The sequence below is a fragment of the Kogia breviceps genome, chromosome 6 (assembly GCF_026419965.1).
Source record: "Kogia breviceps isolate mKogBre1 chromosome 6, mKogBre1 haplotype 1, whole genome shotgun sequence".
NCBI lineage: Eukaryota > Metazoa > Chordata > Mammalia > Artiodactyla > Physeteridae > Kogia > Kogia breviceps.
The window spans coordinates 63,464,457-63,487,602 of NC_081315.1; the positions used below are offsets into that span (position 1 = coordinate 63,464,457).

Sequence of the window (23,146 nt, forward strand, 5' to 3'; positions counted from 1 at the left end):
ATTTATTTTTGGCCATGTTGGGTCTTCGTTGCTGTGCACTGGCTTTCTCTAGTTGCAGGGAGTGGGGGCTGCTCTTCGTTGTGGTGCACGGGCTTCTCACTGCAGTTGCTTCTCTCTGTTGCAGAGCACGGGATCTAGGCACATGGGCTCAGTAGTTGTGGCGCACGGGCTGAGCTGCTCCGCGGTATGTAGCATCTTCCCGGACCAGGGATCGAACCCGTGTCCCCTGCATTGGCAGGAGGATGTTCAACCGCTGCACTACGAGGGAAGCCCCTGAACCCTCCATTCTTCAAACAAATACACTCACTCATCAATCTACACAGGCACAGTTTTAGCTTTCAATTCCAAGACTGAGGCACAGCAGATTCATATACTTATATAAAATAAGCAGCACATTATCTCAAGAATTAAGAATAAATGTCAAAAGTCTAACCTGGAAAATGTTCACATCCAAGGCTCTCACTGGGCCAGTATGTTTGTCATTCTGGGCAATCACAACTTCCTTATCACCAGCTATAATTTTAGAAGGATCATAAAGAATAATATTTCCATTTTCACCACCTGCAATCAGAACTCCAGAGACATCTTTGGAATCCATCTTATGAGGCCCCCAAATCAACTTGTGGTACCTTTAAGAGAAAATGAGCAAAACAACTCTTTTTTGAAGTCAAATAAATGTAGAAAAGAATCTGAAATTATACCTTTAATTGTTTTAATAAATACTTCAAAAACACTGCTTCTCTATTTCTGGTAACTGCATAACTTGGTGAAATGGCATTTTAGTTTTTATTTATACTCATACATACATGTTTCATTTTGTAATCTTAAAGGGTATAAAAACCCTTTTGTAGAGCTAATATGACAAAGTACACTTGATTTGTGTGTCAAAAGATATGAGCTTAAGAATGGTTTTACCATTTAGAATCTGTGAGACCCTAAGCCAGTTACTTTGGTTCATTTATAAAATAGAGCTAATCAACCACCTCCCTGATTTTACTTGGCTACAGAAGTACTCACTAACAAATTACCTGTTAAATAGTAAAGGAGTTAAGGGAGTCATCTGAAATTTTCTAAGAAAAATAATGTATTCTGAGAGTAGAAAAGTGACATCAAAATTATGTCTATTACGACAAGTACCCCATTGGTGGAGAATAAAAGATTATGGTTTGGCATGGTGGCAGTGTGGAGATATATAAGCAAATGGTGGTGAGGAGAAAAACTGCTAGACGAAAGATATCTGGGGTTCCCATCACAGTGCGAGGGCTTGGAATACTATGGGAGGTTCCATGAGACTCCATCATTTGAATTGTATTGTTAGCTAAGGTAAAACTCTTCATCAAAATTTGCCAAGCTATTAAGGCAATAAAGCATATTTTACTACTCAAAGGAAAGTGTCCTTCTCTGCACTATAATACAGCTTAAGTACTTGGAAAGGTGATCTAAACACCTATTGTATGAGAAATCATGTCAATAAAATTCTCTGTGAAATGTATTTTTAAATATAGATAAGTACAAGGGGAAAAAAAAAACAACCTCCATTCAGAGAAAATCACTATAAACATCTTAATATTCATCCAACTACTCCTTCTTCTAGTCATACCTACTTTTTTTTGTAAACAGGTGAGATAAAGGAGATAAAAGAAAGTAACTCTACTATATCATAAGAAAAAAATACTAGAAACTAGAGCCTCTCCTTCCTATCCTACACATAACAGTCAGTAGTAAAAAATTCAATAAAACAGATAGACACTTCTTTTACTTCCGTAGAATGCACTCATATATTTTTTCACAAAATATTTCATGTCATTGATAGTATTCCTTACAGTTTCTAATAATGGAACATTTGTAGACACACTAGGCATCAACCACAACATATAATTGAATAATCATGTGAATTTAAGGTTGAATCTCATACCTGTGAGAAGAAGAGAAAGTGGCACAAGATTTCATATCCAAGGATGGATCAGAAAGGTCTAATTCAAATATCTCAAGAGAAGCACTGGTACTAAATGTTGCATCCAATTGTTGAGCAGATGTTCCTACAGAAAATACATTCATGGTAACTACACATGCAGAAATAAAAGACTCAGAGAAAACCATACAAAATAATGCACACTTTTCAATTCTCTCATTCATGAATGCTGCACTAGTGGCTGAAATCTCAGCACATACACCACTGAGCAGATGTTTAAATTACTATAGCAATAAGATTCTGATGCAAGGCTCAGATATGATGTTTGTACGAGTAGTGAAGATAGTTTTTTACTTCTATAGATATTTTAAAACCTCTCTGTAAAAACAGTCCCATGCTTATAGTCTCAAATGATATAACTCCAACTCTTTTTATATAAAAATGCTAGCACCAAAACTGTTCTTCATTCATTCAAACTGATATTTATTAACTTTTTTACATGTTATCTATTATGCTTAATACTGGAGGAATAAAGATAAAACACAATTCTATGAAGTGGGGAAGACACTCTAAATGTAACAGACCATGATTAATGCTATGATGTACAAGCACAGAGCTAAGCTGATCCGAAGGTTGGACATTATCTCGCCAGGGAAGGAGAGACTTCCTAGAGGAGATGAAGCTTGAACTGAATTTTAAAGGACAAGTGTAAATAAGTCAGATGTGGAAGTGAAGAAATTAGGTGACTCATACTATCTTCTCTCTGTTGAACTTACCTGTAGCTAGGTAAATGGGATGATTCTGGGCAGGGCTCCAGGCCTGCATGGCTGTACGATCTATTTCCTTTAACTTCATCCTGCTAAAGAGAATATTTCACACAGAAATACAATAAACATGTAATATAGAACAAAGAAACATTTTTTTACATAGAAATATACTAGACAAACCAATACATCATTAGTAGTGCTGGAATGCCAATATGTCAAATTGGTCTAGGTATCATTTGTTGGGAAATGTTCAATATTAGAAAGAAGAGAAACTTGTTAAATTATTTTGAGACAAATATAGGGCTATTCTAACTGTTTACAGATTATAATTCTTCAGTTGAAAAATCAGTCTGGAAAGAAACTTGCAAAAACAGGAACAGTATTTGGTTAATTAATCTTGGTACACAATATGTTTCTCAGACAAGACAACATGAGTGGCAGGCAGTATATCAGGGGTAAGAGAAGGCATATAATAAACAAAGTGCATCTTCCTGGAGCAGGATTACTCAACGATAAGAGCAGTTTGAAAAATTAATTTAGATTAAAACAGACTAACACAGAGTAGAATAAAGCAAACCCACAGATTTGATAAGGATAAAGCAGAAAAAATTTTTTGAATGGTCACTCCAAGCTATAGTCCCACATGCCATTATTTTATATATTCTCTGTTAAAGTTACTCTGGTAGAAAAATTCAGGAGGTACTGTGCTATAGCATTAAAAAAATTTGTTATTTTACATAAATGCATTCACATGGCATAGTATTCCACTGTAAGATGTACCATAATTTAATTACTTAGTCTGCTACTGATAAACACCTTAGCTGTTTCTAATCTTTCGCTATTTTTACAAACAGTGCTGAAATAAATGGCCATATATACATGTTATTTCACTCATGGGCAAGGAAAGCTGTAGATTTCCAGAGGTAAAACTGATGAGTTAAAGGATAAAAGTAATTTTAATTTTGATGGATATTGCCAAGTTGCCCTCCATGGCAACTGTACCTTTTCATACTCCCAAGAGTAATCCATAAGTAGCTGCTGCCCTACAGACCTTCCAGGGTAACCAGCATGATAGGTGAAAAATGTTAGCTATGGATAGTTATAATTTGCATTTCTCATGCTATAAATAACGTTGAACATCTTTTTTTTATATGGTTATGGGTCATCCATATTTCCTTCTCTGTCACCTTTTCTGTCTATTCTTGTCTATATCATTTGCCCATTTTTCTATTAGGCTGTCAGACTTTATCTTTTGATTTTGCTTATTTTTTTTTTACCTTTCACAAAATTTCCATTTTAAAAAAATAGATTTTATTTATTAGAGCAGTTTCAGGTTCACAGAAAATTTGAATGAGAAGTATAGAGAGTTCCCACATACCTCCCTCCCTTGCCCTCTTGCCTCCCAAATGCAGCCTCCCCACTCATCAACATCTTGTACAGCGCAGTGGTATATTTGTTACAATCAATGAATCAACACTGACACATCATTATCAACCAATGTCCATTGCTTCCACTAGGATTCACTCTTTGTGTTGTACATTCTATGGGTTTTGACAAATGTATAATCCACCGTTTTAGTATCCACCGTTTCAGTATCATTCAGAAGCTTCCCTGCCCTAAAAACTCTCTGTGTTCCACCTATTCATCCCTCTCTTCCTCTGTCCCTCCTCTTCCCTCCCTCCCTGGTAACCACTGATCTTTTTTACTGTCTCCATAGTTTTGCCTTTTCCGGAACATCATTTAGTTATAATCATAAAACACGTAGCCTTTTCAGATTGGTTTCTTTCACTTAGCAATAGGCATTTAAGGTTCCTCAACGTCTTTCTGTGACTTGATAGCTCATTTCTTTTTAGCACTGAAAAATATTCCACTGTATGAATGTACCATAATTTTTATTGTTTTACAGTCAAATTTATCACTTTAAAAAAACTGGTTTCTGAATTTTGATTAGTTAGAAAAGGCTTTCTGCATGCTAAAGTTATGAAGACGTTCATCAATAGTTTTCTTCTAGCAAATTCATTTATGGCTTATTCTGTTTTTTTTTTTTTTTTGGCGGTACGCAGGCCTCTCACTGTTGTGGCCTCTCCCGTTGCGGAGAACAGGCTCCGGACGCGCAGGCTCAGCGGCCATGACTCACGGGCCTAGTCGCTCCGCGGCATGCGGGATCCTCCCGGACCGGGCACGAACCCGTGTCCCCTGCATCGGCAGGCGGACTCTCAACAACTGCGCCACCAGGGAAGCCCTAGGGCTTATTCTTTACATTTAATTTTGACTCACTTGAAATGTATCCTAATATACAATGTATATACAAGGTTTATCTTTTTTTTTATTACTCCAAAATCATTTACTGAAAGTTGTTTTTTCTTACTAATTTTAGGTATTACGTTTATCATGTACTAACTTCCATATTTAGGTTTATTTCTAGATTTCATATTTAGGTTTATACTCCTATACATAGTAGGATGTAGGTTAGGATTTACATTCCAGTATTTATTTAGGTTTATTTTGGGATTACCATTCCTTATGTCCATTTGTTTATTTACATGCTAGGCATGCCACTGTTTTAAATACTGAGGCTTTATATGAGCATGATTTCAATAACCCCTATGCACTGCTTCCCCAGCACACACCCCCACCCCATTTTCCTTGCTATTACTTTTTTTTTTTTAACTAAACTTCAGAATAGTTTTTGTCTAATTCCAGAAAAAAAAAAGAACGTTAGTAGTTTTTATTGAACCTGTACCCAAATTAGTAAATTAATTTATGGAGAACTGACACAATGTTGAACCTTCCTATCAAGAACTTGGTGTCTTTTGATTTAAGCCTTCTTTTTTATCTTTCAGTATTGTTTGACATTTTTTTTGATATATTGGGTTTGCTTACTCCTAAGTATTTTCTTTTGGTTTGTTTGTAAATGTGGCTTTTTTTCCTTCCATTATAATGTCTATGTTCTTACTGTTATATGAAGGCTAATGATTTCTTTACATTCATTTTTAATTCTGCTATTTTACTGAATTCTCTTCTTGAAGTAGTGCTTCAGTAGATTCTGTCGGGTTTTCCACATATACACTCATACCATGTGCCAACAGTGACAGTTACTTCCTCATTTCAAATCGTCATTCCTCTGATATCTTTCTCTTGTGTGAGCTAGCTAGTACTAATAGTACCATATTCAACAGTAGTGATAACAGCGATATTTCTTGTCTTGTTTTGTTCTTCAGTGAGAAAGCCTACTGTATCACCATTGAGCACGGTTTTGGAATTTGAGATATACATACATATATTTTTGTGTGTACATATACATATATACACACATTTATATCTGTACAATATACATATATATATGGAAATGGCCAATGATTATTGTTTTACTGAATGCTATTCATAAAGACTTGGTGTTAAATTTTGTCAAATGCTTTTTCATTAGGTAATTGGAGATGACCATATGATTTTTCTCACTAGGTCTACCAATAAAACAAATTACATTAACAGATTTCCTAATATTGAACCATCTTTTCATATGCTGAATAAACTTCTCTTGACCATGATGTATTATTCTACTACTGTGCTGCTAGATTTTGTTTGTTTAAAAGTTTCACTCCTAGAGCCTTAAGTGAGATTCAATCGATAGTTTTCTTCTTTTGTACAGTCTTTGTCAGGTTTTGGTACAATGTTATACTTGCTTCATAACAAATGTGGGAGTTTTTCTTCTTTTTCTATGTTCTGGAACACTTTCAATAACAGCATTGGAATTACTGGGTCTTTAAAGATTTAACAGAATTCTCCTGTGAAACATTTGGGTCTGGTGCTTTTTTGGGGAAAGTACTCCTTTGGTAATTATATTGATATATTTGAAATTTTTAAAAATTAATTAATTAAGCTGCATTGGGTCTTCGTTGCTGCGTGCAGGCTTTCTCTAGTTGTGGCGAGTGGGGGGTACTCTTTGTTGCGGTGCGCAAGCTTCTCACTGCAGTGGCTTCCCCTGTTGCAGAGAACGGGCTCTAGGCACACGGGCTTCAGTAGCTGTGGCACGCAGGCTCAGTAGTAGTGGCACACAGGCTTAGCTGCTCCGTGGTATGTGGGATCTTCCCGGACCAGGGCTCAAACCTGTGTCCCCTGCATTGGCAGGCAGATTCTTAACCACAACGCCACCAGGGAAGTCCTGAATTCTCTTTATTCAAGGTCATTTTTTGTAAATTACATTTTCCTATGATATTCCTTTATTTTTTTTTTTACATTTTCTAATTTATTTGTTTAGACTCAAACACAGATTTATGATTCTTTTATTCAATTTTATTATTTTTTAATATTTATTTATTTATTTGGCTGTGCCAGGTCTTAGTTGCAGGATGTGGGATCTTTGTTGCAGCATGGGGGATCTGTAGTTGCGGCATGCAGAATCTCTTTTTAGTTGCGACATGTGGGATCTAGTTCCCTGACCAGGGTTGAAACCCGGGCCCCCTGCATTGGGAGCTCAGAGTCTTAACTGCTGGACCACCAGAGAAGTCCCCCATAATTCTTTTAATTTGTGCTGTGTATGGTGATTAGTCCTTGTTTATTAAGAATATTTGTGTTTTGTTTTCCCCTACCCTCCTTTTAAAAATTAACTTAGCTACTGACTTGCTTACTGAGTATTTACGAACAGCCAAATTTTGGATTTATTTATTCCATTTTCTTGTTTTTGAATTCATTAATTTCTGCATTTATTTTAATTAATTCCTTCCTTGTACCTTCTTTTGGTTTACTTTGTTCCTTTTCTAACTTTTTAGTTAAATGCTTCACTTACCCATTTTTATTATTTCTTTAGGCTTTGAATTTTCTCTGCGAACTGCTTTAACTGGATCCTACATCACTATGATCACCCATTTTACAATTTCCATTTGTACTCTCCATTGATCCAACAGTCTGAATTTAATATCCAAGTGGAGAGGCCTTTATTTTTACTGCATTGTGATTTTTCTGTACTATTTCTTCTTTATGAAATTTATGTAAGTTTTCTTTGGGGCCTATGCAAGTTTTTGTGAACGTTCCAGGAGACCTAAAATGAAGGGGTGCTCTGTTTTCAGAGTTCAATATATGTTAATCAAGTCTACCCTACTGACTTAATTGTTTAAGTCTTCTATATCCTTATTATTATTATTTTCCCCATTTGATCTGTCCTGAAGCAAGAACGGCAAATTAGAAGTATCCTGCTACTAGTGCATTTGTGCCTATTGCTCCTGCTATCTCCTAAAACTTGCTTTATGAAAGTTACTTTGTTATTCAGTACATAGTTACATATTTATATATTGAATACATAGGTAGACAGATATTCACAATGCTGAATGTTCACTGTCTAATACATATTTTAGCTTTATAGGATATTTTTCATCTTAAATAATGCCTTTGGGCCTGAATTTCACTTTGTCTCATATTGAGATCAATAGCCTAGCTTTCTTTTTATTTGCCTTTATGTATGCTCTTTGGCCTTTTCACCTTCTGAACCATTTTGTTTTCCCTGGCTATGTTGAATACAGTGAAAAAAATCAGGTTTTGCTTAGTGATCCAATTTGAAAAATTTTTAATAGATTAGCTAATAAATGTATTTAAAATTTACTGATATGACAGAAATGGTTACTCTCATTTCTATCATAGTCGGCTATGTTTGGTTTTATAATGTTAAAAAATGTCTTTCACTGTTATCTACTTTTGTGTGTGTATTTTTAATTTTTTTGATAGAGTGATTTGTATTTTTGTTCTAGTATATGTTTCTGGTTCCATCTTTGTAACTATAATTTTAAATAATTTTACTTAGTACTATTAATCCTCTATTTCTTTACACAGTTAACTACTATGAGCACTAACAAAATTAGCTTATATAATCTTACTGCCTCTCTTGCATTACACAGTTGTAATCACAGTATTACCTTTCTCAGTGTTTACCTTTGTACTGTTAAATATGCTTATACTTCTACTAACTGATTTGTCAGCTTTAAATGTTCTTTGACTCCTAGCCATTATAGATTAGGCAATCCACAAACTTATTGTACCTCCAATTTTCTTCTTACTTCCCAGTTATCTTAATTTTTTACTTTTATGAACAATTCCTACATCATCAGATATTTAACATGTACAGTTTATTCTTTCTTCCTTATTCCGACTTTTGTTTTAGCCTCAGGTCTATTGTAGTTTTAAATATACTCAATGTTCTCCAACAGTACTCTTGCCAGTTTTCTTACTCATCTCTGGAGGATGAAGTTCATTCTCTGACAGTTTCCTTAAGAGGGCCTTAGACTAAAAACATGCCCTGAGTCTTACATGTCCAAATTGTTTATACTTGATGAATATTTTACAGATAATAAAATGAAGGCACAGAAAGATTAAATAATTTGAACACACTAGCAAGGGGCAGAGCCAAGATTTGAACTCAGAAGTTTAGCTCCAGAGTTCAAGCTCTTACTTGTTATTACAACAAGCTCAAGTATTCAATTTTAATCATAGAAGAAATATTAACATTTAGGAGAAATAATGAATGGCAAAGAAACTACAATGCATGATGAAATTAAGGGAAGAAGACATGTATTTTAGAAACAGCCTAGTAGGCAAAAGTGGATTAGAAGGTTGAAACACACAGCTTAGAGGCAGGGCCTCTGGAGTTAATCCTCAACTTGAATACTGGCTCTGCTACTTTTGACACCTTTGACACAATATTTAACTTCTCTGAACCCCAATTCCTACCTACATTTGTAAAATGGGGTTAAGAGTGATTACCTCAGGGGATATTGTGAGGTTAGAATGAGATAATGTATTTTACAGAGGTCCAAACACAATGCCGAGCACATAAATTAAAATGTGTTTTAATATGCTAATTACTTTAAAGATTATTACTATCATGAGATTAACCAAGAAAACTGCACATCTAGTTTCCTAAGATTATTGTGAAGAAAAAAAGGAAAAAAAAACCACCCAATTTTCTAAGAAGTGAAAAAGAGGCCTATTTTCTTTGTATGAAATGCCCTCTTTTTCCTCTCAGCCAATTGTCTTTAATAAGTTCAAATCCCAGGTCCTTATGAAATCTGCCCTACTGGTCCAATCCACACTGATCTAAATAGTCTCTTAACTCTTTACATTAGTCTGTACCACACTTCAAGCATTTTACAATAAAGTGTCTTATTTATCTTAATAAAATTTTATATTGTTTACACATTTTCCCATTGCCTGTTTTACCAACTGTTTTATATATCATCTTGTCTCACCAAATCGATAAATACTGTCTTTTTTTCAATCAAGTGTTACAGCTTTTACCCTTTTTGGACTCAGAATTGCTTAGCACAGAGTGAGATACACAGACAGTTTTGCTTGATTGATTTTAAATGTCTGTATTTATGGGAATACAAAAAGACTGATGAGCTAGAAAGATCAATTTCAAGTAAAATATTTAATTTTAAAATTCTTCACTATTTAAAACTTAACTTATTTAAAAAATAGGGGAAAGTACTAAAATGCCTTTAGAATAATTTCTAAAAGTGAAAACAAAATAGCTACATATATATATATTTAAAAACCCAATTGAATATAACTACAGTATCTTTAGGAGTAAAGGTACAACAAGGGCTACTGAATTCATGAACACTTAGTTAATGTGTAACATCTACTGAAAGAGAGAGAGACAAATTCACAAGAACATAAAATGGTGAAGTGGGAATTCAAACCAGTCTATTTCTTGGCCTTAGTACTCAGTGTTCCAACAGAAGCAGTTCCACTTATGAACCTGTACTGAACATAAGGCTTAAATACTGTTGTTTAAAAAAACATCAAATCACTCTACTACAAATGGCCTAGAACTACATTACGCGGTCTGAATCTAATTAGACAAGAATACCATAAACTACATATTACAACCATTCTCAAAACTATTAAGAATACTATGGAAATACAACTTCATCTAGATACATGTGTATTTCCTTTTCTTAAAAATGACCATTTAGTTGTAACTAGTTCTCTTGAAAATATGAAGATAGAAGTCTTAGATTAAAACGTGTATTTCCCAAGTGAGACTTGCTTTAAAAACTTTGTGTAATTTTTTTCAATATTGTATGTGATTAGAATTCACACTATGTAGATTTGTTTCATTCAAGACTATTTTACACAGAACATAGTTGTGAAAATATTAAAAGAAAATTGTGAGAACAGTGATTTGTTTACATATACCCCCATGAGACAGTATCTATAGCAAAGCAGTTAAAAGTATGGAGACTGGGCTTCCCTGGTGGCGCAGGGGTTGAGAATCCGCCTGCCGATGCAGGAGACACGGGTTCGTGCCCTGGTCCGGGAAGATCCCACATGCCGCGGAGCGGCTGGGCCCGTGAGCCATGGCCGCTGAGCCTGCGCGTCCGGAGCCTGTGCTCCGCAACGGGAGAGGCCACAACAGTGAGAGGCCCGCATACCGCAAAAAAAAAAAAAAAAAAAAAAGTATGGAGACTGGAGCCCACATCCTTGGTTTAAATCCCAGCTTCACCATGTCCAAGCTCTGACTTTAAGCATGTAACTTTATCTATGTGTGTCTTGGCTAACCATTGGGTAAAATAACTGTAATAAAAGTACGCCATAGGTTTGTTGTGAGAATTCACAGAGAACAGTTCCTGGCACCTGGTCGATCAATGCTTGTAAATGGCAGCTAATACAAAAGTCACAATTTAAAATGTTTACCCCAGTGAATCTTCAAAACAATACATCTACTGAAGAAAATATATGATCCGGAAAACTTTTATTTATTCATCCAAGTTTCCCTCCACAGCAATTGTGTGCAGTTAAGTGAAAACTTTTTTTCTTTCTGCATTTTCTAAATGCTAATTTTGTGAAGCAACACTAAAACCCAACAGTACTATTCTCTAAAAAAACACCAACCTTACAAAGCTACATATAGAGCTGACCTAAACCAGAAAGTAAAAAGTGAAAGAGGTAACAGAACTGGAAACTTTGACTCCCAAACCAGGAACACAATCCCTAGCTGCCACTGTCTTTAGTAAAAATCCATCTTGTGTGGGCAAAATACCTCATTATGGATGGGCACATTTGTTCTAGAGAATTTGTTTAATGTTATTGATGTTCTAGGCTTGTCTCACTCAACAAAAACCAAGTCAAAGAAGCAACTGTGCATTGGTGAACTAAATGGTGTCACACTTACCTGCAGTCTTAATAAACAAAACTGAACTAAATGGTGTCACGCTTATCTGCAGTCTTAATAAACAAAACTTTCTGAGCTGAAATTAACTTATTTAAGAATGACAACACTTCTAAAAACAATTGAAAAATCAATTTAATAATATCAACTTACAAGAATCTTTAATTTGGGATTTGTAAACCTCATGAAAATATACAGAAAATCCTATCCGTGTGTATATGTGCATTTTTCTAGGAAGATGATCCAATGGTTTCATCAGATCCTTAAAAGAGTGGAATCCCAAAAGGTTGAAAATCATTGCTCTTTACAGTCTACAAAAATTTCTTTCCGTTCTTATGCTATTAGTTTCAGAAAAGAACTTGCTTATATACAATTAAGGAATATAATTGTAAATCCATTCAAAATCTCACATTTCCTAAGTAAACTTAGATGTGTGTAACAGAAATTCACAACAACAAAAACACTTCAACTATCCAAAAGTTCTTAGAGTCTACGGAACTTGCCCAGAGCTGTAATTAAGGGACAATGAGAAACCAGGAGCACAGAAGAACCACTAAGAAAAGGTAAGTAAACTTTAGCCAACTCTAGAACAATCGTTATGTACAGAAAACTTAAGACAGCATGAAACAAGGACGAGGCTCATAATTATTAAATAGAGTTACAGTTGCCCACAAAGACAATCAAATTTCAGTTTTCTGTGGTTAGAAAGACAGTTTAGGAGGAAGGATTTGTCACAGACCATCAATGCAACTTCTGAATGACCTAGGTAAAATTAAAATTAGTTCCTTGCCCTCACGGAAAAGTTTATAATGCTCATAAGCCCAGGCAATGTTTTGATTTATTTTACACCTGCCCCGTAATTTAACCTCGTATAATAGTAACTTAGTAGCAAAAACATACAACACTAAATGATACTTCCTTCGAGGTACAGGCTGCGACCGGCGACTACTGCCCTTAAAATAATCCAATCCTGGTTAAATGACAATAGCCTATAGTTAAAACCTACGAACCTTTAAATCTGGCAACAGTTCAAATAGCAACAAAAAATCCCAGCCAAACTAACGTCAGCCAAAGTAATCCTGAGGTTTGTTTCCTTCCCTCGCCCTTGGGGACCGCACCTCTTTGTGCACAAGGATCTGAAGGTCTCCTAACCTCAGACGCCAGCTACGGGCGCTGGCAGGACACCCTGTCGCAAGCCGCAGGGGCGCCTCTGCTCAGCAGTGGTGGATGCCGGTCGGTGGATGCCGACCGGGCGATCCCCGAAGAAGCAGTGACGCCAGGCGTTGACCCGCCGAGACCGAAACGAAGACCAGGGCGCGCCTCCACCAGAGACCGGGCCGCAGGCTGGCGGCGACCAGCAGAGACCGAGGCCGGGATACCAGCGTTGGCCCGGGCTCTCCCTGAAGGGCCCAGGGCCCTCAAAGAGGAAAGAAGGGGACAGGCGGACACACCTGGCGTGGACCCCCGGCGACCGGCTCCTACGGCAGCGCCGCGCTCGTCGGACTCTCCCAGCATTCGCCGCCGCCCCTCCTCCTGCCCAGGGCCACCTCCACGTTCCGCTCCAACGTGGCAGCCGCAACCCCGCCCAGCCGGCTGTCCGACGCTTCCGGGAACGACGCCTCGCCCCGCCCGCCCCGGCGCGCGGCCGGCCACGGCACTTCCGGGAGCAGTGGCGGAGGAGGGGGCTCGCTCCCGCGGCGCGCGCGCTCCCGTGAGGTTAAGGATCGGTTCTCGGCGGTGGCGTGCCGTGGCGGCCAGGACTACGCGAAAAGGAAAATCCTGCTGGGCGTCGCTGCCTAGCGGAAGAAGAGCCGCGGCCCGCAGGAACGCCACGTAGCACCGGTCCTGTGAAACGTCAGCAGCCCCCGCAACACTGCCAACGCGACCAGCCACCGAAAATCGGGCTGCAAGGGCCTTATTGCAGCAACTGTAACTGTGAATGGGCTCTTAAAATTGTTTACTTGGTTCTACGGTATTGCTTATTGAGACTTCTTTAAAACCAAACGGATCTGTTTATACCCAAAGGCTGTTGTGGACGTACTTGATTTGTTACTCTAAAGAGGCATATTGGGGTAAATAAGGTATTCCAGTTAGTATGCTGCGCAACTATTTGAGATCTGTTAGCATGTGCCTTCAGTCACTTTAACTATACTGGTTTCACCAGAGCCTGGCATCTAATTAGGTGTTGCCTGGATGTTGTTTCTAGTTTACGGAGGAATTATTTCACAGCGAACAAAGTAAAGCCAGAGGAAAATCACTTGCTAAAGTACAGAACCTGTATAGTTCTCTTCCCATTACACCAGTCAAGGGTCTTTTCTAAACACCTTCACTGGAAGTAGTTTCTCTTTTGCACACACAAAGCAAAATACAGCAAACTCTTATTTAAGACAGTAGGCACATTTTTTACTCATTGTACTCCTAAAAGGGTGTACTAAAACACCCTTTTAGCGTTTTATACTTCTGGTTCCGTTTAAAAAGCAAATTTATTTCTGTAGGGCTGAAGTAGACCTGCTCAAGAGTCTTTAGGATACAGTTGCTAATTTCTAGAATTCTAAAAAGCCTTCCATTTTTACCTACCGCTGCAAGGACTAGTTTACCTAAAAAGGTGTCAATACAAATCCCTGACTTAGAAGTGGGAACATCATTTGAGTCAAGTGAAAAGAAACATTGAATTTCCTACTGCCCCATTCCCCAAAGATCCCCCCGCCCTACTACCTGGAAGTGTACAATGGTATGGAAAAGTATTCATAAGAACAACTTTCTCAAAACTCAATGATGCAAGCAGTGGTTACATTCTTTGGTATACAATCATACAGTTCAATTACATGTCCCTATTGCATAAATCAAACTGCAAACCTCTCAACCCCGGAACCCCCTTTTGTAGGCCCTGTGAGCTAAGAATGGCAAAAGAAAAATGTTTCATGAGAAAATTACATGAAATTCAAATTTTTGTATCCACAAAGTTTTATTAGAACAGAGACATGCTAAATGGTTTATGTTATTGTCTATGGCTGTTTTTGGTGCTACAAGGGCAAACTTGAGTATTTGCTAGAGACAATATGGCCTGCAAAGCCTAAAATATTTACTATATGGCCCTTTACAGTAAAGTTTGCCAACCCCTATTCTATTAGACAGGATTTTGCCTACAAATGGATTAATGCTCAAAGTCCAAATGAGACATTTAGTATTATAAATTTTTATTTCAAAGCCTTGATGTAGTAGCATACAAAGACAATGTGAAAAATGTCAATTATAATATATATGGTTATAAGGCTAAAATATAGTGGTTTCTAAACTTGATGTATTTATATCTGGTTGAATACAAAGACTTCTTAGCTTGTTTTTAAATGCAGGCAGTTCTGGCTTTGACTATGCAAGCTGAAACTGCAAAGTCTTAATCTATGGGATTAACAATCTATGATTATTCTGTAACCTTAAAATTTGCCAAAACATTAAAAACCCTCTTGGTGTTGGTTATAAATGTAATATAGTAAAATTAATATTTAAAACGAAACATTGGGAATTCCCTGGCGGTCCAGTGGTTAGGACTTGGCGCTTTCACTGCTGGAGCTCGGATTGAATCCCTGGTAGGGGAACTAAGGTCCAACAAGCCACGCAGCGCAGCAAAAAAACCCCAAAAACCAAACAACCCACCCCAAGCAAACAAAACCCCAAAACAAACCACTAGAAACACTGAAAATTATAATGGTTTATTTCTTTATAAAAAATGTATCAAGTAGTTTGAAAATGCTTGCTTTCTTCACATTATATGACTTATAACATGGAGTGAGATCTTATCTCTGCCTTGGCAAACTGTCACACTCCTAAGTTTGAATCAGCTTCCAAAATTTTATCCTTTGTGCTGTCAATGTCATGAAACATCTCTGAAAGTTCCTTCAATGTGAAGTTTTTCAACAGCTTGACTTCTGAGACACGTTCATCCTTTACAACTGCTTTACTCATGTAAAACTTTATATTCGCCTTCACTACGTTCTGCCTCCTGCGTATCTAGAACTATTTCCTGAATGGCACCAGTGTCCACATTCCCAGGATCATCTTTATCTTCTAACTTCATTTATATCCCATCCAAATCCTGCAGTTTTTTGCGTAGTACAGTCTCTCACTACTGTGCAAAGCAAGGACTGCCTGTAATTCTTGGAATCTTGAGTGCCAGTTTCACAGTAGCATCCTTATCTGAGCTTGTAGCTTCACCAGGTAGCTTAACATTAATCAATTCATGTTGACTTCTGAAACAAGGAAACCAGCCTTTACTGGCAGTAAATAGATGTCCTTGTAATTACCATTTTCCTTCAATGCAGCATCTAACTTTAATGCCAAACTGACTGGGATTTGTTTTTGATTACAGTCCTCAATCCAAAGAAGTAAATGCTCCATTTCAACCATCCGTGGCTTTCTGTTCCTAGTACAATTTAAACGAAAAGATGCTGAAGCAACTTTACGTTGTTTTTGTATTCATCAGACTTTTAAAATGTGGCTTGTACTGTAGCTTCATGTAGGCCTAGAGGACTCATCCTATCTTTGCTTTGCTGTGGCCATTTTCAAATCTAACCACATCTGATTTCACTTCCAGCATTATCACTTTTCATTTCTTTGCTATTCTGTCATATTTGTTGACCAATTCCCTCTTCTGATTTTATATTTTTGTAAACTCTCACATGGGTTTATCCCTAGGAGACAAGGAGGCAACACAACTATATGCTTTACTATCTGTGTGTAACTAACAGATGTTCAGTGACCAATCACCAAGACTTTGAAAGAAGTGATGTAACTGTTACTGTTCATGATGCACATCTTTTCTTTGCATAATGATTTTGCAATAAAGAGCCAGTAGCAAAGTTTATGCAATAATTCAGTTAATACTGTGACAACTAAAAGTTCAGCTGTGTTGTTGTGGGACAGGTGTTGTTTAACTACATTGTGAAAACTGATATTCACTCATGGTGAAATGGTGCAAAGTAAGGACTACCTGTATCTAAAAAGAAAACCTTGTATTGGTAGTTAACAAAACAGTCAACTTTTAACCCAATTTAGTTAACTACTAGCCAAGCCAAATCCTAGATCAAATAAAAACTTCAGGGCTTCTCTGGTGGCGCAGTGGTTGAGAACCTGCCTGCCGATGCAGGAGACACGGGTTCGTGACCCGGTCCGGGAAGATCCCACGTGCTGCGGAGCGGCTGGGCCCGTGCGTCTGGAGCCTGTGCTCCGCAACAGGAGAGGCCACAGCAGTGAGAAAAAAGAAAAAAAACAACACTTCAGTTTTTCTCAAAAGAATGTTAATTCCAAGACTCTGAATTACTCACTGGAGCTAGAAGAATGTTTGGAGGTAATGTAATATAGAATTCTTCAAATAAGGATTTGCAGACAGTCCAAAGACATCCTTTTGTGAATTTAGGCCCCCTTCCCTCATTTCAATAATCTTTTTAGGTCTGCAAAAGAGTAAAGTTCTGGACAACCATACTGCTGTCCAGATTGTAAAACTTTAGAATCATCACAAGGCACAAGACTGTATGTATATAAAGTTTACTGGATAGCAGCCAGTACTATGTTTACTTCTGCAAAACAGTAGCATCCACCCCGTTAAATGTTTAAATTTTGTTTTCAAATGCATTTATTTTGTAACTCTTTTCATTAAGGGCAATAAACAAAGTTTATATCAACTTTAAGAAATAGAAATTAACTTAAATCAACATCGAGTATTCACAAAAATTTTTCCGCTTTATATTCCTACAATTTGAAAAACACCCCAAGATTACATACCTGATTAATGACAGATTAATCTGGTATTAGATTTGAGATTGTTAGCTTCTGACCACCGGCCTATCTGCTATTCTTGAACAAAGCTCAAGTTATACGATGGTCATCCACTGGCACACCAAACAATGATTTACAGAATATCTAATAATTCAGCAAATTTAAATCCCAGAACATATGATCTCTAATTCAGGGCCTGAAAGAATTGTATTATTTTTAAGAAAAGATGACTGTCAGCGTTAAAAGTCCTACCACCCACCCACCCAACTGCCTATGCTGAATCAAGTCTATTGATTTGGAAAATTATATTATTTTTGAAATAGTAATTGTTATCTTTGAAAGCTGAAAAAATAAGGAAAATTTTTAATTGAATATGATATCCACATTATGCTCAATATATAATGAAAACAATATCCAATTTTTTGCTCAGATTTGATTTTTTGTCTTTCGTCAAAACTGAAAAGTTTATAAACCTCTTACCTTATATAAATCTTCGAATTCCTGATAACTCTGACAAATGGTGTTCTCTAAGAAAAACACCCTTCAATTTTATTTCTAAAATGAAAAACATTTATAGGCAAGTCAATGTTCAAAATCCACATTTTATCTATAAGCCTCATGATTTTTTCTCATTATGTCCTCATCCACATACATTAATCACAACAAATCATGATGTGAACAGCAGTGGAAAAGTTTAATCATTGGACATTTATACGTTCTTATTTTCAACTTAAGCTCTAGTCTTAAAGTTTTTATTGCTTAGTTCCTTTTAAAAAATACGTAATAAATGCACATTTCTATAGTTTTCAATTCTCTCACATAGAACAGATAAGACCTCCAATTTTACTATGATTGGAAAAAACCCATAACAAAGATAATTTCAAGCATATCATTTACTACTTTGCACAGGTCACCTTACGCTAACTTGGAGGTGTCGTCTTCTCAACATCAAGCCTGATATGGGAAGGGTAACCATACCTCAATATATTCCCAAACTGGTTATGCCTTGCTTTATATGTAATGTTTTTGTTATCAGGCAAGGTTTCCAATGATCAGAAGCACTAAAGCTTTAAAGGAAAAGGGGAAAAGTCGTCTCTGCTAACAAAGAATTTTTAAGCAGTAATAATGGGAAAAGACTCAAAAGATTACAAATCTCAGGAACTAATTAGAATTCAATTTGGAACATTGAACATTTGTTCAATGCCAATTTGGAACATTCTGACTTCTTGACGAGGTCTATGTTTTGCTCATTAAGAGGGACAAAGCCCATGGTTGGGGGGAAAGTAGCAGAAAGAAAAGAAGTATACTCACCCTATTGGATAAAAATCAAGCTTTGGGGGAAAAGGGCAAACTGCTCTAAGTCTGCTGCTGCATATTTGTATTTTACTCCAACCTATGTCAAATATTTGTGTAATTGCCTATAAGTAACTGGACTACATTCCTTGGAAAACTCTAAACAGAAATTTCAACTCTTCCAAGTCAATCTGAACACCAAGCAAGATAATAGAGGAAGGGGACACACAATTTCTATCTATAGTGTAGTGCCACCAGCTTCTCTAACCGCCTCCACCTAGGAGGAATTGGGAGAGGGGAAATGGGTCTGAGAAAAACAATATTTAATTAAGGCAGAAGATTCTGACTATAAACTGAACTTTCTTATAAACACCTTTGAAACTTTCCAAAATGAACATAGCACCACTTAAGTAGTTTATATATACATAGGCGAGAAAGAAACCATGCACCGTAGCAAAGAGAGCACTTATTTGGATCATGTGCTCTCATACTTCTAATTATCTGACTTGAGGGTCAAATATTAAATCTCTTGATTTAATAAACTGAAAGTTTTTTTAAAAAAGTATTTAATTAAAGTGTGGTTGTCAACCTCCAAGATGGTCTCCAATGATCCTCTACCCCTTGGTAGTCACACCTTTGTATACTGCCCACCTATACCATACCAGGACCGACAGAATAGGGTCCTGTTGGTGTTTTGTCACTTTGAAGACTATTAAAAGACAACCTTCTATCTTGGCTTTTCTCTCTTGGAACAGTGTACGAAAGCCAGCTATCATGCGGTAGGGACACCCAGGCAGCCCATGGAGAGGTTCAAATGGTGAAGAACTGAAGCCTTTAGCCAACAGCCATCAGGGAACACAGGCTTGCCAACTGAAGACAGTTTGGAAGCTGCTGTCTCTCTTCTACCTCCTCTCCCCAATGTTCCGTAAGTGTTTATTGTTTTAAACTGCCAAATATTGAGTAATTTGTTACACAGCAATAAACAACTAACACAGAAGGTCACAATCCATATCCAAAAACTAAAACGCACAACTTATAAATTAGCTGAAAAGGTCTAAAATTCTTGGGAAAGGACCAGGTTCAGAACTGCCTTTATATTTAATCACCAATAATTTCAAGACCCCAAGGCTTTCTGAAGCAGAAGAACCCCCAGAGAACTAAAAGGATGAAAAATTCAGCAAGAATATGTCAGTCACTAGAAATACATTTTATTATATCAGGATGACAAATAAATGTAAAACTAGCTAAAAATCTGACAAAAAGGTAGGTATTCAATAAGGATGATACCAGTCCTAGAAGGCAAAAAGCCTATTTACTTCCATAGGGTTGTTGAGAGAAATAAGTGTTTAAAACAAAAACAAAAAACTGTGTGTACGTGTGTATAATACACTTAGTACAATGTATTACATGTAACCACACAATAAGCATTAGCTGTTACTATTTTTTCCCCCAAGTAACCAATTAATGAGATTCTATACCATAAAACAGAAAATTATATCTCACTCAAGTCTTTATAAATCCATTTTTTACTTGGACAATCCTCCCCTTCCAATTCACTGCTTTCGTTCCAGAAATACTTAATACATTAAAAAAAGAAAGATATACTACCTCCCCTGCATATTTCTAGTAATTATCTTCCAAGACCCAGGAATCTTTTTCCAACATCTCCAAGAATATAATTCCTGAAAAGAGATATTTTATTTTAAATTATTTTCTCCACTGGTCAATGCTTTTGACAAATAACATCTTTAATACAGTTGACATATCCTCATTTACATATGCAGTAATCACAACAGTTCATTATGTGAACAGCAGTGAAAAGGTTTAATCATTGGATATGAAGCTATCAAAGGAAGCAAAGATGTAATCAAATGATTAAATTGAGAACTTCAATGTCACCAGTAAAACAATAAAAAATAGCAACAAAAAGCATGCAAAACTTATAAGCAAATGTAAAAATATATAAATACAACTCAAAATCAATGATTCCATTTATAAGGGACTGCATACTTCCCTATCCAAAAGTACACTAAGATGGGCTTCCCTGGTGGCGCAGTGGTTGAGAGTCTGCCTGCCGATGCAGGGGACACGGGTTCGTGCCCCGGTCCGGAAAGATCCCACGTGCCGTGGAGCAACTGGGCCCGTGAGCCATGGCCGCTGAGCCTGCGCGTCCGGAGCCTGTGCTCCGCAACGGGAGGGGCCACAACAGTAAGGGGCCCGCGTACCACAAAAAAAACAAAACAAAAACACTAAGAATGCCAAGAGCAGCGACCCCTTGTGGCTTCTGTAAAGTAAGTGGGTTATTTTCATTTAGCAGGTCTACATTTAAGTAAATCAGTTCTGCAACATAGCAGTTTTCTGTAATTCATCTGTAATTAATAATTAGAAGAATATTGTCAGAATAATGTGGGAGCCACATTATCAGGAAACAATGCAGCAGAAACACATGTATCTATTTGTGCGCCAGGGATTGAAAACAAATTCACCTTAGACATTGTCTCTGCACTCAAGGAGCATCCTCTAGCAAGTTTCTTACAAACCTTGAGTCCTTAAAAAAGGGCAACCACCACAATGATACCACTTCACACCAATGAGAATGTGGAGAAACTGGAACCCTCGCCCATCACTCGTGGGAATGTAAAATGGTACAGCCACTCTGAAAAAAGTCTGGCTTTGGAAAAAGTCTGGCATTTCCTCAAAAGGTTAAATATAAGAGTTAGCACATGACCCAGCAATTCCACCCTTAGGCATATACTCAAGAGGAATGAAAACACATGCCCCGACACAAACTCGTACACTACTGTTCATGGCAGCATTATTTGTAACAGCCCCCAAAGGGAAACAACCTGAAGGGACACATAAAATGTGGTATATATTCATACAATGGTATTATTTTTTGGCAATAAAAAGAAATGAAGTACTGGTACTACAACATAAATAAACCTTAAAAATATTCCAAGTGAAAGAAGCCAGTCACAAAAGACTAATTTCTGATTCCATTTATATGAAATATCCAGAATAGGTAAATCTACACAGACGAAGATGAGTGGTTTCCAGGGACTGGTGGAGGGAAAATGTAAGCAGTGACTGCTAATGAAAAGGAAGTCTCTTTCTGTGGTGATGAAAATGTTCTAAAATTGATTGTGGTGATGGTGGCACAACTCACGATACACTAAAACCCATCAAATTGTGCACTTTAAATGGGTTAATTGTATGGCATATGCATTATATCTCAATAAAACTCTTGCCAAAAAAAATAAGGCAACCAATTTTTAATTGAAAACTTATTTATTTCTATTTACCCTTATTCAGGTCTTAATTGGTTGAATGCTAGAAAAGCTTCTAGTAGTCTAACCAACTGACAGTGATTTAAATCTAGGTCCTACCCTTTGCACATCTTACAGCCAAGTTAAGTACATCCCCCATGGACCAATTTCCCCCAATTCATGTACTATCCTTAGACCTTGTGATTTTTTTTTGTATGTGTGTGGTACGCGGGCCTCTCACCGCTGTGGCCCCTCTCGTTGCGGAGCACAGGCTCCGGACGCGCAGGCCCAGCGCAATGGCTCACGGGCCTGGCCACTGCGCAGCATGCGGGATCCTCCCGGACTGGGGCACGAACCCGTGTCCCCTGCATCGGCAGGCGGACTCCCAACCACTGCGCCACCAAGGATGCCCTAGACCTTGTGATTTTTAACAAAACTACTATAAGCATATTATAATGGAAAGCAATCGTGAATAAGTAATACCTTGAGATGAATCTTTTTGGCTAGAGTCTGGATAAAGTAAACAAAAAGGGAAAAAGAACAATCTTGCTTGGAAATGTTGGACTCATTCTTGACAGCTGGAGATAGAAATAAAAAAGTTAGGAACATTTCTGTTTCCTAAAATAAGCTTCCACAGTTAAGCAGGTAAGATGCCACATAATATACTAAGGACTTCTTCAAAGATACAAAATAAAAACTATGTCCTACCTTGGCCCCATTTTGTTTCCTCCATGAAAACTTAAATCTCATACTGTAAACATAAGGAGCTTAACGAAGACATCGTTCTAAGATCTTCTCACCCTGAAAGCTATCCAGGATGCCCCACACCCCAACCAAAACCATTTCATTGGCCCTCTCTCCTGCCCCTCCTAGCACTGCTATTGATGAGTCCGAACTAGACTGTGCGCTCCCTGAGGACCTTCTTATCTTATTCCCTTCTTAATTCCCCCATTGCGGCAAAGGATCTTGCAGT

The 23,146-nt window shown here is 37.3% G+C and overlaps 1 protein-coding gene across 30 annotated transcripts in view; it reads right to left on the bottom strand.

Moving 5' to 3' along the window:
- Window positions 1–13,773, bottom strand: part of SEC31A (SEC31 homolog A, COPII coat complex component) — a 65,627-nt gene extending 51,854 nt beyond the window's left edge. For 16 of the 30 annotated variants that reach the window (XM_067035955.1, XM_067035954.1, XM_059066965.2 and 13 more), the window contains exons 1-4: window positions 13,294–13,470; window positions 2,689–2,771; window positions 1,916–2,039; window positions 434–629 (exon numbers count right to left, since the gene is read on the bottom strand). In XM_067035955.1, the coding sequence (XP_066892056.1) occupies window positions 434–629; window positions 1,916–2,039; window positions 2,689–2,767 (399 nt within the window). In that variant the 5' untranslated portion in view covers window positions 2,768–2,771; window positions 13,294–13,470. Of the gene's footprint in view, window positions 1–433; window positions 630–1,915; window positions 2,040–2,688; window positions 2,772–13,293 lie in introns of all 30 variants that reach the window. The other 14 variants (XM_067035947.1, XM_067035935.1, XM_067035946.1 and 11 more) reach the window with 11 other exon arrangements.
- Between the last annotated feature and the right edge of the window lie 9,373 nt (window positions 13,774–23,146).